The sequence below is a fragment of the Chiloscyllium plagiosum genome, chromosome 9 (genome assembly GCF_004010195.1).
Source record: "Chiloscyllium plagiosum isolate BGI_BamShark_2017 chromosome 9, ASM401019v2, whole genome shotgun sequence".
Classification (NCBI taxonomy): Eukaryota; Metazoa; Chordata; class Chondrichthyes; order Orectolobiformes; family Hemiscylliidae; genus Chiloscyllium; species Chiloscyllium plagiosum.
In genome coordinates, this window is record NC_057718.1 from 44,429,844 (window position 1) to 44,448,476 (window position 18,633).

An 18,633-nucleotide genomic window follows, 5' to 3' on the forward strand; every position below is an offset into this window, starting at 1 on the left:
TCAGCAAGGTTTGGAAGGGCCTTTGGCCCTGACCTGATGGTTATCTTTTTTAATCAAAAAATTTCAATGTGATTAAAAGTTAAGAATAGATTGTATTGGCTTGATTATTCCTTAGAATTTTAAGTACTGCTCCTACTCATGTGGCAACACTGGATATAAAAGGGCAAGTCGTCTTTTGAATTCAGTTTTGATACTGCCATGATACAGTTGACAGAGAAGTGCTCTCATCATCTGCATACCATTTAACTAATACTCTCAAATTTGGATTTTTTTTTCGTAAGCCATGTGCCCCTTGTAAATTGAAATAAAACAGATATTGAAACCAGTGATCCAGTACTATGTTTCTACAATCCCTTTTTGTGAACATTGAAATATTGTCATTATTTCAACTCAGTGTATATATAGGAAACAAAATCAAATGTTGTGTAGATCAAATATGTTAAATTTTCAGACAAAGATTCCTTCATCCTCACTCATATCTAATTACACAGAATTGAAGAAGACGTGCATATGTTGAAAAAAGAATGCTTACCATGCCAGTAATTTCTCTGGCACAAGATGAAGCAGAATTCAAATACAATCTTTGCTGTGATAAAAACACAATGTAATGCTTGCTTCAAGTGACTGCCATTGACGTAACTTAATTACAATTCTGAAAATTTTACTTACCGATCTACATGGGTCTGATACACGCGATTTTGGAAGGGTATTAAAGGTGTATCAGACTTTAGACACTGTTCAAACCAGGAATTGCCACCAGTTGGAGCAAAAGTAAGTAAGTAGAACATTTGAAAGAATGAATGCAGATGATGAAACTAGAGATTCAGTCCTCTATTAGTAGAAAATTTTTAAATGCTTTACAATGGTGTGTTAGCCAGTTAACTCAGTTATATGGAGTCACTGAAACACACAAGGCTATTTCACAAATCGTTACGCCAGTCTTAAGTCCACAACATCTTAATTGCTAAGTTTTCATTATCACTTGCAACCAAAGATTGAAGTTTGATGCTTCAATATATACAACTATTAAAAAAGTGAAATGTTTCATTAACTGATGGCTCACTTAGCTCCGTTGACAAATGTCTAATATAAAACAGAATTTCATACAGGAACCTTAGCCACTTATTGCAAAACATTCACACCATCTGAGTTGGTCTGAATTAGAACAAAATTCAGAAGTGTAAAAATCAAAGTTATTTCATGTATTTGTTGAGACTTCCTGACATTGTTAAAATGTAATTTAAAAATGTCATTTACAATCTGTGAAATTCTAAATTACTATTGTGAATGGTAGATTCCCTCCAATTCCTACTTGATAGCAAAGAATTTTAAACACAAATTCAGTTCTCACGACATAACAGACCATATTCTCGTGAGAAATTGGAAGGTATATGCACTGACCAGTAAAATTATTTGACCTCTGAACACAAAATGTGGCTGCACAATCAGCGCCTCTCAGCTGTTGAGTACAAACAGTCGATTTAAACGGCTTGAAGATCTAATTGTGGCTGAAATCAGCAAAGCTTTTAAAATAGTAAGCCCTGAACTGCCAAAATAGCCAGCAAACTTCGCAATTGATAACTGGCAAAAAGTGCCAGTTGCCTGATACATCCCACTATCCATGATAAGGTGGGACAGTACAAGCCACAATGACTTTATGATTTTGCTATCAAGGAACAAACAGCAAATTTCCCCTTTTTAATATGAATTGTGGGAAGTAGGGAGCAAAGTGTGAGCAGAGGTCATTGAATTAAATACAAAACAGGGAAATACGTAAACAAAACAACCTGATGTGTAATTTCTATAAACTCTTAGAACAATTATACAGTTACATTGGTGGTGAAGATCTGGAAATAGGTTGCTGTTTCTATTTGTTCCTTTAGTGGGATTTAGTGCTACTGTTAACTACAGTTAGTGAAGAATATCTTGACCTCAGAATAAGCAAGTGTCACAAATGCATTTGGACTTTCCACAGCTTCACCTTAATTATACGTTTCATGAGAAATATCGCTGCATTGGAGAAACGTTCATATGCAACATCGTATTCTGATTTCAAACCATTGATGCTACTACAGCTGCAGATCTAAGTTCATTAAATTATGTAAATCTTTGTTAGGAATGATGGCTCTTGGAATCATGTATGCACATTTTGGACATAAATCCATTTCAATGCTTGATAAGATGTATAACTAAAAGTAACATAGAAAACTTCCACAATTTTTGGGGTGTTTAAAAGCTAGTTGGAATTTCTCCCCATTCCCAACTCTGTGAAATTCAGTGTCTACATGGCAATGTCTCTCTATTATCAATGACAAGTTAAGCAGGCTACACTTCATTACAATGAGAAAAAAAAATCTAAACAAGGAAATATTATGGATACTTTAGAGTCAAGTTGGAAGAAGTGTTTGAAAATCACTTTTAGGAGGGTTCAATCTCTCAGAAGCAAAAATATTTTCAGAACAGAATCCACTAAGTTTAATTCCACCTTCAGCCCCATGCGCGTCAAGTGTCATAAATATTCATGTCAATTAAATAATGCTACAATTTACATAAACATCTGTTGTGCATATTAAACCCCCTTTTTCCAATTGTATGTTGACAACTGGTAACTTGTAATAAATTCACCTGGGGAGAGGAACCATCTCCCAAGCCCAGCAAAGGACTGACAGCCTTACAGGCAGCCACAGTAATGGTGATCACTTGCTTTAATTTATTTTCAAAATATGCATTAGAAGCTATTCTGAAATAGATTTGGGTTGACATATAAATCTGCTTATTTGCTAGCTTTCTCCCTGTAGAAATCTACTATGCAGCTTATAACAAAGAAACAATAGATATGAAAAATGCAAAATCAGGGATTTTCAGAAACATCTCTCTCAAGGAACCTTAAATTAAAAGGAGGAAATTGCTAGAAACTTCACAAAGACAAAGTAGTGCAGCTGCTGTAAACCTGAAATATGAATAGAAAGTGCTAGAAAGACAAAACAGGCCAGAAGGCTTGAGCTTTTCCAGCACTTTCTGTTTATAAGCTTTCATCAAAATGAAGTCAAGGAAAAGAATGCCTCAAGACATACTTAACTAGTAATTGAAATACTAACTATCTGAACAATCTACCAGATTATCACATATGCAATAGCTCCTCCCTAGCATATCACAGCCACGTCTATTACTGCCCCGAGAAGACATTCCTTGCAGGCAAACTACAGTACAGATTACTGGGCAGGATGAGAATCAGCTAATATTTCCTCTTCCTTAACCAGTGGCTGGCTCAATTGTAACACCTTTATAGCCACCTCAGGAGGAGCAGCTTACTGAATTCACTCAGTCAAACCTAGGGGTGTCTTGTGCTCTAGGTGCAGTACTGTGCCACTTTTTTTGCATTTGTTCACAGGATGCAGCATCAGTGACTGGGTCAGAATTAAATGCATAGCCCTTGCCCTCAAAAAGATGGTACCGAGCTGCCTTCTTGGCCCACTGCAATCCTTGGGTTGCTTGTTAGTAAGGGAGTTTCAAGATTTTGACCCTGCAATTGTGAAGGAATATCAATATAGCTCCAAGTCAAGATGGTTAGTGACTTGGAAGGGAAGTTGCAGGTGAGTGTTCCTGTGCATCTGCCATCCCATTCTAAGTGATAGAGGTTGCAGGTTTGCAAGTTGTTATTGAAGGAGTCTGGGTAAGTTACTGCAGTGCTCCTTGTAGCTCAGACACAGTGCTGTCCCATTGTGTTGGAGGGAGTGAATGTTTAAGATAGGATGGGATGACATTTAACCAGACAGTTTTACCTGGGTGATATTGACTTTGAGTCCATTACACTTCTGTCTTGTGCCTTACAGTGGACAGACAATAAGGAGACAGGAGGTGAGTTACTCGCTGCATGATTTTTAACCCCTGAATTGCTCTTGCAGCCACAGTATGTATATATGACTGGTCCAATTCATTTTCTGTCAACCGTATCTCTTAGAATATGGATAGGAGAGGATTCAATAACCAGACAATCTCATACCAAATTATATTAAATCTAGTGCTTCCCGATTAATGCCAGTTCTATGTCAACTGAATCATGACAAAATCCCAACAATTTATTCACAAAAATCTCAATTTATAAAGTAAGTTAAATGACAGGACCAAAGTTGAAACCCAAAAATTAGAATGTTTTTGTTTTGGAGAAAACTAACAAGTGGTTACTAGAAAACTATGCCCAAGTATATGACAATGACAGCTAATAGCTTTACCACCAATGCTGTATTAATTGGTCAGAAGATGAACCCAAGAATAAATTGCACAAAACCATGGTGCAATAATTCTTTGAGCACTATCCTCCTTAAATTTTCCTTGTATCCAAAAAAACTATTAACTCTGTCTAACATACACAATGTTTGAGCATTCAGAGCATATAGGGTAAACAATTCCAAGGATTCACTGTTCTCTTAAGTCATAATTGGCTGACCACTAATTTTAAGAATGCGACCCAAACAAGGGAAATATTTTGTTCAACATCTACCCTTAGGAATTTATACTCCCATTTTTAAACCTCCCATTCATGTAAACTCTAGCAAAGATAGATCTCATCTACTCAATCTCTTCTCATAGAAGAATCCCCTCATCCTAGGAACTGATCTAGTAAATCTTTACTGCATTCCCTCTTGTGAAAGTATATTCTTCCTTGTGTAAAATAACCAAAACTGCACTTGAACCCTTCTTAACAAAATCCAGCACTCCATTTGTTTTCCCAATTGTACTCACATGTTAACGGTCATACTTTATGTCCAAGAAAACCCAGCTTCGGCTGAAGGCAAATGTTTCCCATTAAGAACCCAGAGCTAGACCATCTAAAGGTGACACCAGATTGCAATTTTTCACACAAAATTTAGTGGAAATCTGAAACAGTATTCCCAAATGTTGGGCTAATTGAAAAGTTTCAAGACTAAAACGGATAGATTTTTATTAAGTAAAGATATTAAGAAACATGGAGAAATGGCAGTTAGAAGTAGTGGCAGTAAAGATTCACCTTGACCTAATTGAATAGCAGAACAAGCTCAAGTTATTAATAAACAGCATATGCTACTTTTTTGTCATATCCCTATGACAGAGGCTGATGGCAACACAGACTTTTCACAAGGTACAAAAACAATCTTCAGTTGGAATTTGTGAAAAAAAAAAGACTGAAAAGAATGAATCCTAAGGTAATAAAGGCATGGATAATGTCTTGGCGGTGGCGGTGGTGGTGGGAGTTCAATGTAGGGCCACCAGTAAGATCACTAGCATAATGATACAAATAGATATGTGGCTTGATTCAGAAATTATTTCCATTATTCAGACTGAACTTTCCTCAACCAGTACTGAAAAGTTAGTAAGTTAATGCTGAAGGTCAGTAAATTAAACTACTCAGCTCTTAAGTGGAGACTAAACCTACATCATTTCCAAAGCGATTGAAGAGACTGTTCCATTCGTTCAACTCTGAGCTTAGAACCAATTTTAAACTGCCTTTTCCTCATTTTAGATGATAAAAAAATGTTGTTTTATTCCAGAAACTTGCAATACGTACCTATTTCATTGCCACTTCCTCCATCCTGAATGCTCCACAGGATTATACTACTCTCAGATGCCACAGCTACCATCTTGTCTTTATCACCAAAAGGTCCTCCAACAACTTTAGCATTAACTGCTACTCGCTCTATTGTCCAGTCTAAATACGGACTCGTAAAAACCTGCTGCCATCCAGAGGACTCTTTAATTCTAGAAAGAAACAAGAAACCTTATTGAGCAATTAACACAATGCACACTATGTTTTTGAAAACAGAATATGTTGGAATAACCATTAGTACTTAGGATTTTCATACGTATAATTTTGAGAATAGTAATCTAACAAAGTTGAGCTAATTTTTATTCTAAAAGAGTTCAAGATGAAGCCCTGAATGAAGTTTGAAAGATGACCTAGGGAACTGATAAAAGTTAATGCAAAATTATAGCGAACGTTTTTCAAACACCATAGGACATAAATTATAAATTTAACAGAAGAGGGAAAAACAAAATAAAGTAACACTTTAAAAAAAAAAGTATTTGAAAATAAGCTACGTTAGAGAAGTTCGTTTCTGGAGGAAGTGGGGATTGAAGGATTTATTATTAATGGACTTCACCAGTTTCTAGCAATTCGTATGTCAATAAATTTTAACAGAATGGTCAACAATTGCTAGCCTCTAATAAAGGGCTGCATTCTACAACTGGCCCCCTTTAGGTTAATTGTTTAAAATCTGACGAGACATTAACTTATTAGCAACCGCAGTACTAACTCAAGTGGCTTTTATCACCCAACACTTTTAATTCCTGTACCATGCAGGAATTTAATGATTTTTTTTTTCAAAATGTCCTTGACTCTAAGGCTTGAGAAAGGGATTTGAACTTCAGAGGCCCAGGACAGGTATAAAAGATAGGATCAGGATCCAGGGGTCATGGTAACAATTTAAAGGTCTGGGAAGATGATCAGATAACAGAAGGGGTTGTACCAGATGAAGAGATCTATCTGGAGAAGCAGCTGAATCCAGCACAAAGGTGCTAAGTTAATTATCTCTTGGGTCTGGCACACTCCATCTGTTAAATTTCAAAGGTTGAACAACTATAAAGCTCAGTTTCATTACCAGACTTGAAGTGCCAACTGGCCACTTTGGAATAGAGGCTGATCACTTTCCTACTACAATTAAAGCAGGAAGCAAGATTGGAAACTGGATTCTGATTTTCAAAACTTTAAAGCCCAGCTGACACAAAACGCATGTGTTTTTGCTCAGTTAAAATATCCACTGTAGTTACAACTAATGATGAATACCATAAAATTTAATGGGAGTGTTAAAAGCTGATGATTTCCCACCTACCCTCCCTTCTGGGCCAACATCTGAATCTTTTGCCTTAATTTATGCAACTGCATTTTGAACTGGGTTCTTTAGTGACCAAAGGGCAAGAATTAATACCAACATGTTATCGGATAAGATGAAATCAAGTAAAATGGTTTTAAGCTTCAATTTCACGATGTGGAAATACATATAAAAACCAGAAGTGTAACAAAAGTCAAAAGCATTAAATGAAAGCAACAAGCACGACAAATCAAAAAAATAATTCTCTGCAACATCCGCAACGGAGCTTCGAGCAGACATTTTATTGAAAATTAAGAAATAGTTCTGATGCAATGTAAATTTGATGTGTAGAGTAATATTTCTGGATTTCCAGAGTATTCCTTGAGAAAACAAACTCTTAGTTTCATAATATTAAAGTTCTTGCTCAGTATTAGTCAAAATCTTCAATGACAGATAAGCTGCATGCAAGAACTTAATAACTGTGCTTGATTTTTCCACCTGCAGTGTTGGTGAAAAAAGAACTTTTATTCATATACACACATATTTTAACCTTCAAAAAAAAGTCACAAAAAAAAAAATCACATTCCATGGAATTCTTGAATTCATCACTTTGCACATGCTAGAGTTGCCAGCAAACGGTCAAAAAATATATAGACAGTAGATTTAAAAATCACTGTACAAGTGTAATTTACAGCATGTCTGGTTACCTACATTATTTTGATGCTATTATCAATGCTTGGTTTCATTTTTCCCCAGGTGCTGCATGAGATTTATTTCATTTATGCAACCTCTGGTCTTAAAAAAAAATGGCTATTTATTCTAGAATTGTATGGGCCACATGCGACTACTGCCTTTCTGTCTCTTAGATCGTAGGCTTTCATCCTTTTTATACTGAGACAGAAAACCACCACTTAAAATTTAAACTGACAGGAATTAAAACAGAAGTAAACTTTTTTAAATACCAAAAGACAAAGGAAACAATTGAACATGAGACTTGCCAAAGGCAGTCTGTCAGAGATGGCAAAGTGGCTCAGTGACTAGCACTGATACCTCACAGCACCAGTGACCCGGGTTCAATTCACCCTCGGACAACGGTCTACGTGGAGTTTGCACATTCTGCCCATGTCTGCGTGGGTCTGCTCCAATTTCCTCTCACACAGCACAGTTGTGCATGGTAGGCAGATTGGCCATGCAAAATTGTCCAGAGTGTTTTGGGACGTGCAAGCTAGGTAGATTAGCCTTGATAAATGTTGCAGGGATAGGGTAGGGAACTGAAGCTGGGTGGAATGCTGTGGTGTAAAATTATGTCCCTTGTCCAGAGTGTTTTGGGACGTGCAAGCTAGGTAGATTAGCCTTGATAAATGTTGCAGGGATAGGGTAGGGAACTGAAGCTGGGTGGAATACCCTTTGGAGTATTGGTGTGGATTTTGATGAGCCGTTGTTTTGTCAACAGTTATAACACATACGGCACTGCAGCACACTGGGTAATCATGTAAACACAATCACCCAAATGAAATCTTATCATCATATGATTGGGTTTCCAGTGTTTTCCTAATGTTAGTAGATTCTACATGTGTGTTAATATATCAGTCAAAATAGCTGGCCATGGTGTAAGGTTTGATTGGTGTATTTTGGAAGAAATAAAGACTGTGGACATGACTGTACCAGAGGTGTACGACAGAAAAAAAGTGCCAGGTAGAGTTGAGTTTGAGACTATTGAGATGCTGAAACATAGAAGTGTTGATTATTTGTTGATTATTTGTTGAAACGTGAATGGATAGTGTCTTAAGACAGCTATAAAAGGAATGAGGATTGGATTCATGTAGAAAAGGACTGAAAACTGTACAAGTGGAGTATATGCTAAAATGGAATGTTACCATGAGTTGAGAACAAAAATGAGTTGGTGGTGACATCTGCTGACATTGCCAGAAGCTGGTTTCCTAGGCTGAATCACAATAATACAAGGGTTGGAAGAACAGTGATGCTCAGTATGATAAGATGTCTTGTACAGCAGGGATAAGCTACATTTTTTTTGTTGTTGAGGTGACATGTTTACAAAGTCTCTATTTGAAAATAGTGACAATGAGAATACTCAAGAAATTAGAAGGGCAAAATTCCATTTGCGCTTTAAATACTTTTATACAAAACTCTTGGATCACTCATTTACATTAATGATGGAATGGTATGCAAGCTCCCAGATAAATCATTAGAAATTAGCCATCAACAATATAAAAAAAGATAAAATGACAGGAAACCTAGTGGTTGCAAAGGTCCTGTTGAGATATTAAGTTGCCCCCTTTTCCACATGATGATCAATCTACTTCAAGCAACTTTTTAATAAATCAATCAATACATCTCCTATGGTAGTCTTGCTCTCCCATCCGTTCAATATACCTATTCAATCTAATCTTGAAAGCTGACATAAGTTCGGTACCTATTATTAATTCTGGATATGAATTTAACCTCAACGGTGACTGAAGAATTTTGTTTTGTCCTCAGTTTTAATATTTTTCAAAGGGTTGTTGTGCATTCAGCTGTTCATTCCAGGGTTAACTAATGGAGACTGTCCATCTATCCTGCCCCTTTTTTTATGATTTTAAATTCTATCATATCTCTATAATAGAATGTTAACAGAAATAACCTAACCTTTCAAGTTTTTCTTTGCATTTGTACATCTATATACAACCTGCAATCACGTAATGCCTTTAACATAGTAAACAGCACAAAATACTCCATGAGAAGATCAACAAGAACAATTATAAACCAAAATAGCTGGCAGCTTGTTAGTGGACCTGCTCAAAACCTCAACATTCTGCCTCATATTATACGCTGAGGTATTTAGTAGCACTTTTAAAAGATATGCAGAGATTCAGACAACATCAGAGTTCTCATCAGGAAAGTCAAATGCATTTTCTACTCACATTTACATTTGAAACTCTCAAGGTAGCACTTTACTGGGCTGTCCTGTAAACACCAAAGTTCTGTTGTATTTTAGCAAGTTGACTTTTGACCCCTATTTACGGGATAATATAATAAATTGCAATGAGTCTCTGGTACCTGTAACAAACCACGAAGTGTGCATAAGCTACAACAATCCAGTTGTGATGACCAGCTACTATAAGAACTTTCCGAGGGTCCACCACTGTGCCTGGCAACAAAATATGCAAAAGACAAAATTATAAAATTAATTTCCTTCAAAATGTAGTTTAATTTTGTGAAATGTATAAGCATCATTACAATACCACAATGAGTAAAAACTACTTGCAATGAAATCACTGACTGTAACGTGCATTATTCTATAAGGAAACTTTAGCAACAATTTTCAACCATTTAGTCCATAGGGGAAAACAGATAGTTGGCAGTAAGACAAAGCAGGTCTTCACAATCAAAACATTGTGTTCTTCAATCCAGAATTAATCACCTAGTGAATCAGAACTAATGTGATATACTCTGAAGAACACTATGTAATATTCATATTCCCAACCATACTTTTCATCTGATGCCACTTCAGCAGTGTTAAAATTTTACTCCTTGATTGTGTTCAAAACAAGAACAATGCTCACGAATCCAGAGACTGTTACTGATTAAATGTTATGCTCGCCCAGAGAATGAAAATCACCTGGATATTTTCCAACTTCTCTCATGGGTACAGACAATTTCAAAGCCTGTTAAGTACAAAAGAGAGTCCTCCAAACATGAAAAGGCCTTGATACCCTTATGCATCACTGATTGATCGACAGGTCAGATTTTGTAATCTGGTAGCTCTGCAGAGATGAGCCTCATGAGTGCATGTTAATCAATTCTTAATAGTATAGTCGTCTTATATGACCAAGACTTCATGACATCCCAATTCCATCTACAACAATCATGCATAATGATAATTATATCAATAAATTTCTATAATTTGATGCTATGCAAAAATTTTTTCAGTGCAGCACATATCAGCAACAGAAAGCCTCATCACTGGCAATGCATCCCACAGAATCATGGACAGCAGTCTTCCAGTCACCCATTCACTGCAAGCAAGTTTTGCTGTACTGGCATTGCGATGACGCACTGTGATTTATTTTCAAACATATTCTTGAAATTAACATTTTTCTTTACAAAGAGGGTAAGTATGATTTAAGGAACAACATGGTTAATAATGTGAGCTATATTATGAGCATTTAATAATTTATTGAAAGCAACTTCTGATCAAATAATGTCCAAATCAAAGAAAGGAAACATATGATTGAAAAGCAGATGACGGAGTGGTGCAATCATAAGCGTTTAGCCAGGCTATTAACGGATAAGCATTTGCACGTGTGTTTTAGAAGAAAAAGTAAACAGCTCTCTCACCTAATCTGGCAGACCCTTCGGTTGAGATGACTCCAGCCGACACAGAAGGAGCTGTATTTGAGCGACTTGTACCTTCTGCTGTGCTCTGTCCAGCTTTACTCTCCTGTGAGGGTCCGGTAACTCCAATACTTCCTTTTCTACTGGGAATAGCTAGGAGATTTAAACACATCATTCTTTAGCTATATAAAAAGGTAGAATATGAAAACATTCTCCTAATACGAAAGTAGAAAATAGCCTGAAGAGAGCATTCAGGCTCACCAGATACAATAGAGGAGCAAATTTCTGCAGATCCTAGAATCTGTACGGAGCTCTGACGAAGTTATCTAGACTTGAAACCTTAGCTTGCTGTCCCTCCATGGATGCTGTCTGAGCCATTGTGCTTTCCAGCATTTGCCACATAAATTCAGTTAGTTTTGTCTAGGTTCTCCACTACTCTGTTCTTTTCCTTCAAAGAATAGTCACAATCAGTGTCACTTTCCAAGCACCTTACATTCTATCTAACACTGTATTTAGAATCACCTAAACTGCTGACAAGTGTTCCTCGTTCCAACATTTTCCCGATACTTGGACGCAGCACACTTTGAAATAAATTTGAACTTTATAACATTTTAATTGACAAAATATACTCTTGTACATCTCATTAAAGACTGGAAGGGCAAATTCTGTGTTCTGACCCCTGGGGATTGGGTGAGGGGCAGTGATGGTAGTGGTGGCAGTGGCATGTAAAACAGGCCCAACAGCAAGCCCAGCACTTCTGTGCCCACTTCCTAGTTCGATTTTATATGCACAGTTTGTGAGCCTCAATGTGAAGCTATCCGTCACATACAATTAAACAGATCAAGGGTTTTTCAGGCTTGTAAGAAGCCTATTGACTTAAATAATAAAGCTACCCACCCAAAAAATATAGCTAGCGCGAATGAGTGAGTGAGCAGGCCATATTTACTGGCCCAAGAAAGAAATGGCAGGAAGGGGACTACACAACATTCAGGATACATACATACACAAGAGACACCCAGAAGATGTCATTGTCTACCTTCCACATGACCACCGCCCCTTACCCCACTCATTGTGCTCTAGGTGTTTTCCTTGCCTTAAAACGCAAAGACTTCCCTATCTGGGATAGCTATGGCATTCCTCAGGCTTCTTCAGGTGTTTGGGGTGTGAAGAAAGGAAGACTGACAGCATTTGAGATACAAGAGTGGCCAATAATGTCAGGCTGAAAGAGGGAGGCTGAGCACTGTTGCAGTCAGGAAGGGGGTTTCAGAATGACTGGAGTTGAACACTGAGGTTCAGAGACTGAGAATACTCATGAATGGAGGAGGGAGTGGACATTTTCAGAACTAAAAAGAGTGACGTACAGCATGGAAACAGACCCTTCGGTCCAATTCAGATATTCTAAATTAGTGTACTCCCAGCATTTAGTCCATATCACTCGAACCACCCATCCAAATGCCTTTTAAAATATTGCAATTGTACCAACATCCACCACTTCCCCAGGCAGCTCATTCCAGACATGCACCATCCTCTGTGTGAAAATGCCCTTTAGGATCCTTTTAATTCTTTCCCCTTATCTTCAACCTATGCCCTCTAGTTTTGGATTCCCCCACCCCTGGGATAAAAAAACCTTGTCTATTTACGCTATCCACGCTCTGCATCATTTTATAAATTGTTATAATGTTGCAACTAAGACTCCAACACTCCAGGAAAGTTAGCCCTAGTCTATTCAGCCTCTCGCTATAGCTCAAACCCTACAACTCTGATAGCATCCTTGTAAATCTTTTCAAGTTCTACAACATCTTTCCTATAGCATGGAGACCAGAATTACACGCAATAGTCCATAAGTGGCGTAACCAATAGCCTGCGCAGCCACAACATGACCTCCCAACTCCTATGCTCTGATCAATAAAGGGAAGAATTCAAACACCTTTTTCACTATCCTGTCTACCTGTGACTCTACTTTCAAGGAACTATGAACCTGCACTCAGTTCAGCAACACTCCTCCACGACGTTCCCATTAAGTGTAAAAGTCCTGCCGTGATTTGCCTTTCCAAAATGCAGCATCTCACATTTATCTAAATTAAACTCCATCTGCCACTCCTAAGCCCATTAGCCCAACTGATCAAGATCCTGTTGTAATTTGAGGTAACCTTCTTCACTGTCCACTACACCTCCAATTTTGGGGTCATCTGCAAATGTACTAACCATACCTCCTATGTTCACATCCAAATCATTTATAGAAATGAGGAAAAGTAGTGGACCCAGCATTGATCCTTGTGGCACTCCACTGGTCACAGGCCTCCAGTCTGAAAAGCAACCCTCCACCACCACCCTGTCTTCTACCTCTGAGTCAGTTCTGTATCCAAATGGCTAGTTCTCCTTGTATTCTACGTGATCTAACCATGCTAACCAGTCTACCATGAAGAAGCTCGTCAAATGCCTTACTGACATCCACATAGATCACATCCACCGCTCTGCCCTCAGAAAGCTTCTTCGTTACTTCTTCAAAAAGTTCAATTATGAGACACACTCATCTTACGCACAAAGTCATGTTAACTATTCCTAATCAGTCCTTTTCTTTCCAAATACATATAAATCCTGTCCCTCAAGATTCTCTCCAACAACTTGGCCAGCACTGATGTCAGGCTCATAGAAACATCACTGGCTTTTCCTTACCACCTTTAAATAGTGGCACCATGTTAGCCAACATCCAGTCTTCCAGCACCTCACCTGAGGCTATCGATGATATAACTATCTCAATAAGGAGCCCAGCAATCAATTCCCTAGTTTCCGACGGAGTCCTAGGGAACACCTAATCAGATCCCAGAGGTTGAATATTTTCAAAAATAAAATAGAAATTACCGAAAAATCTCATTGAAGAACAGAAATTAAGAGTTACTATTTCAGATCCAGTGCCCCTTCTTCAGAAGTGCCCTGCACGTTTTCAGTGCATGACGATAAAAGATGCATGGCTTCACTAAAATGACACTCATCACTTGATCTCCTAACTCTGGTCATCATTGCTAACCTGCTGGTGTTGGTGCCAGAAAGTAAAATGTTCTAATGTAAAATGATAAGTGGGGTTGTCAGTGGGACAGGCAAACATACCTCCCTAATCACATGTAGCTCATTAAAAACTATACAGCTCCTTGAAAGTCCAGTCAACATTTTATATGATGTACTCCCATGTCCATGGCTGTCCACGTAAAACATGTCTAACTGCAACTATAGAAAGATGGAGACCGCATGGGCAAGGAAGAGAGAAAGCAATACTGGTTAAAATAACATTCTTAATAACTTAAATTACTCCACAGTGACACTTAGTGGTCAGACCATGTAACCGTGTATGGATTTCTTAGCTGTGAATCTTGCATAATGTTAACATTGAAGTCCTCTATCACATTGCCATCTACAGGTACAATCATTACTTAAACATGATGCAAGTTTTATCATTGATTTTGTCATGCATAGAGGCAGACAAAGGATTCTTCAATGTCATTGATTGTTTGGGGCCAATCATCTTAATTCTCAACAGCTGAGTTCAGAATCAAAACATTACATTTTAATCACCAAAGATAAAACAGCAGCTGATAGACAACCCATCAAAAATCCTGAAACCTTATTAGCGAACAATAGATGCAACTAGGAGCAATACTTCTGGTCATGTTCTTTATCTTGCCATAATCTGCCCGTTAACGTTAACTGGTAGTTACTTTCTGAATTGAATGGGTAAAGTTCAAATCATGTGTGAAGTCTGGGTACAAATTATTCCTTCCAAACTTCAACTCGATTGGATTCTAATCTCAAACTAATGATTGCAGGAAATGCCTTTGTGCTTCAATAGCAGTTTGTGTTTCTATAGTTGCTTTAACATTACAAAGATTATTCCCAAATCAAAATTTGACACCAAGTGAGAGGAGGAACAAATCAGAACAGATTGGTCAAATAGGTAGTTATTAAGAAGCACTTTAAAAGGAGAAAGAAGTTGAGAGGCAGAGGGCTTTAAAAGGGCTGGGGTGGTTGAATTTGTAGACAGCAGTGGCTGAGGCGTTTCAATCAACGACGAAACTAGGTGTCAACAGTGGAGGAGTGCAGAGATTTCAGAAGTTTGAAAGACTTGGAGAAGGCTCGAAATAGTACAGGATAAGGCCAGCACAGGATTTATAAAGGATGAGAATTTAGACATTGAGGTTTTCCCAAATTAAAATATAGTTCTAAAATTTAGCTTTGTTGATTTTTTAAACCTGCATAATGAAGCCTTTGTGGTCAAATGTCAAACACTAACGCAAAGTAGTGGAGTTGAAACACACTTCAGGTGCTCTTTCAGTCTGACTGACACAAATTTTCTTTCGGTAGCAGTGGCAAGACGTGTGTTAATGGACAAAATAAAGATTTAAAATAAGGACAATGATAGCACTATCATCTTTCACTCTTCCCACGAGAACAAAATGAAGCATAAATAAACATGAAAATATAATGAACATTAGTAGCCTGTATATTTATGAAGTGATGGTACATTACTTATTAATGATAGACGTCAAAAGTTGATGTGGTACAAAGAGAATAGTATTAGCAGAGCCATGGTCACACTCTTGAAAAAACTCAGTTCCAGCTTAAAATAAAAAAATGTACCTGGAGGCGGCAGATAGCCGTGGAAGAGGACACTGCCACAAGATGATCTCTCAAGTTCTTCACACAGCAACAGACGACGAACTAAGTACATAAATAATTTTGTATAAAGCATTTGATTTCATCTAATTACCTTTTCAAATAATTTATGTAACATATTTAACAAATAGATTTATTTTTCATTTAAAACAAGCAACTACATTGGTAAGTGACAATAAGGATGTCTCAAAAATAAAACAATGCTTCAACTGCACATTTAAAAAACATTCCAAGAAAGGGAAAAAAGTCTAATCTAAAAATTTAATCCAAGCAAAATTTAAATCTTGGTTTATAGTAAATGTCAAGCCCTTTTTAAAAAAAAATTCAATACTAAAAACCAAAAAGCTCAAGGGGATTAAAACATTTAAGGAAAAAAATGCACATTTGAACAGGAATATATTCTCTTCAAGGGAACCTTTATGAATGGACTCAATTCTATGGATGACTTGTGCCATACCATTTTGATCCATACTAGGATAGTCTATTTGTAAGTGTTGGTAGCAAATTTGGAAGTGATGTTTTATGTAATAGAAAATTATAATATTTAAAATTAAGAAATTAAGTTCTGGATCAAGGTCATAATGGATCAAGGAATGCAGGCGTCACTGGCTGGACTAATGGCTGCTCATTAGATGGGGTCAGTGAACCGTTTTTTTTGAACTGCTGCATTTGTTTGCTGTGGATAAATTGCAATGGAGTTTCAGGATTGTGCCTCAGCAACAGTCAAGAAACAGCAATATATTTCTCAGTCAGGGTGGTAAGTGGCTTGGAAGAGAACATGCAGGCGGTGGTGTTACTGAATTTCTACGTGCATCTTGTAAATTATATGCACTGCTGCTACTGAGCATCAGAGGTAAAGAGAGTGAATGCACGTGGATACAATGCCAATCAAGCTGCTGCTTTGTCCTGCAACGTGTGCAGCCTCTCAACTGCAAATGGAAATATACTCATGCAGGCAAGAGGGGAAGATTCCAGCATACTCCTGACATGTGCACAGTGGATGATGGACAATGATGGTTCTTCGGAGTCCGGATGAGAGTTACCCTTGAATGTCAAAAGGCAACATTTAGATTCTCTTTTGTTGAGGTGATCATTGCCTGGCACTTGTGTATTAATTCATGTCCAAATGAAGCATGATCAGGAAAGTTGAAAGTGATGCTGAACATTTCACAATCAACAAGCATCCCCACTTCTGACCATATGAATGGACAGAAGATCATTGATGAAGTAAAAAATGGTTTGGCCTAGTACACTAACTCAAGGAACTTCAGAACTATATAATACAGGTTTTCAACAGAATTGAAAGAGGGAAGCTGAACAAAATCAGGAAACTGATTAGTTGACATTATCACAGATTGCAGGAAAAAGGGACAGAGAAAAACAAGTTCCAAAATTGTCAAGATTTGAGGTCATAGTAAAGAAAAATATGAGGTTGAGGAGTTGATTGCGAACAGAAAAGATGTAAAACATCACACTGGACTTTTAAATGCTTCTGTGTTTATTCTAGAGATTGAAAGGTGAAAGCAAGCAAGGGATTAGACTCATCAGTTGACAAGCTTTTTTTGTAAAGCTGTTAGAACGGCTTCTCCAAAAACTGGAGGAACATTTAAGTATGCAAGTTTGAATAATCTTGGGGTTTTAAAGTAAGTTGACAACAGGTGAAGGTAAAATGAAATGTTTGGCACAAAACAGAAAATCAAGACATACAGGGATTTTGCGACGAAGAAGAGTCCTTCAGTTAAGTCAGATGTAATAGTGAAGAATGAGTAAACGAAGAAAGAATGAATCAACGAAAGAAAGAATGGTTCTTGATCAAAGTGGCTTGTTGGGTCATTTCAAAAGGGATGCATGTTGTTTATTAATTACTGACTTTTACGTTCCTTTATTTCATTGGACCAGACCCAGATAAAACAATGGAAATGAATTTACAAAAAATTGAATATAATTGCTGTAAATTAACCAAGCTCCAAATTGCAAGTTGACGCACTGGAAGGGCCCATAAAAAGTGATGAATGCAAGTACAGCACTGTGATAGGCATCAAAAAGTAAACAGACTGTATATGCTATTGAGACATAGGCCTAAAATAACGTTCTGCTTTCCTATTAAAAAGTACTTCAGGTAACATTCATGGTTCAAAGCGAAGGGTTAGATCAATAGAGAGAAAATAGACTGTTCAGTTTCATTTAAAAGATAATCCTACATCCTACCTAAAGGAGTAATCCCATAAAATTCTGCCTCATGTCTCAGAACATTGATGTTTACTCCCCTGCAAGATAAGGAAAACATACAAGCAATTATTTTTAATCAACATTTCAAAAAAAAAGTCAAAAAATGAAATGCATCAAATTAGGAATTCACTATTTCGGATAGCTGTGGATGTTCAATCATTAAGTACATACAAGGGTAAGATTAATAGATACTTAGAGTTGAAGGGGATCTCAGAATTTCTCTATCGTTGGGGAGAAAAACAAAAATGAGCGAATGCTGAGGATGTGCCATAATTTTATTAAAAGACAGTTAGCATAAGGAGTTATATAGCCTATTCCGGCTTCTATTTCTTATGTTCTTTTATGGTGCCTCCAGAAGACTTTTCAAGATCGGCAAAGATATTATGTGCACTTTTTAGTCATAATGAATGCAAACGTAGCATTTCATGTGTATAAAGTAAAATCTCATCAGCCCGAAATGAGATCTGTCTATTGCTCATTATTTTTGGTGACAGTGACTGAAGGATTAATGTTAGCCAAAAATTTGGGAAAACTTGACTATTCTTTCAATAGATCT

At 37.2% G+C, this 18,633-nt stretch overlaps 1 protein-coding gene across 2 annotated transcripts in view; it reads right to left on the reverse strand.

Moving 5' to 3' along the window:
- The window catches only part of kctd3 (potassium channel tetramerization domain containing 3), a 72,980-nt gene that overhangs the window by 24,015 nt on the left and 30,332 nt on the right, over positions 1 to 18,633 (reverse strand). For both annotated transcript variants that reach the window (XM_043695807.1, XM_043695806.1), the window contains exons 5-9: positions 18,057 to 18,115; positions 15,813 to 15,893; positions 11,184 to 11,333; positions 9,903 to 9,993; positions 5,546 to 5,736 (exon numbers count right to left, since the gene is read on the reverse strand). In XM_043695807.1, coding sequence (XP_043551742.1) covers positions 5,546 to 5,736; positions 9,903 to 9,993; positions 11,184 to 11,333; positions 15,813 to 15,893; positions 18,057 to 18,115 — 572 coding nt within the window. The remainder of the gene's footprint in view (positions 1 to 5,545; positions 5,737 to 9,902; positions 9,994 to 11,183; positions 11,334 to 15,812; positions 15,894 to 18,056; positions 18,116 to 18,633) is intronic.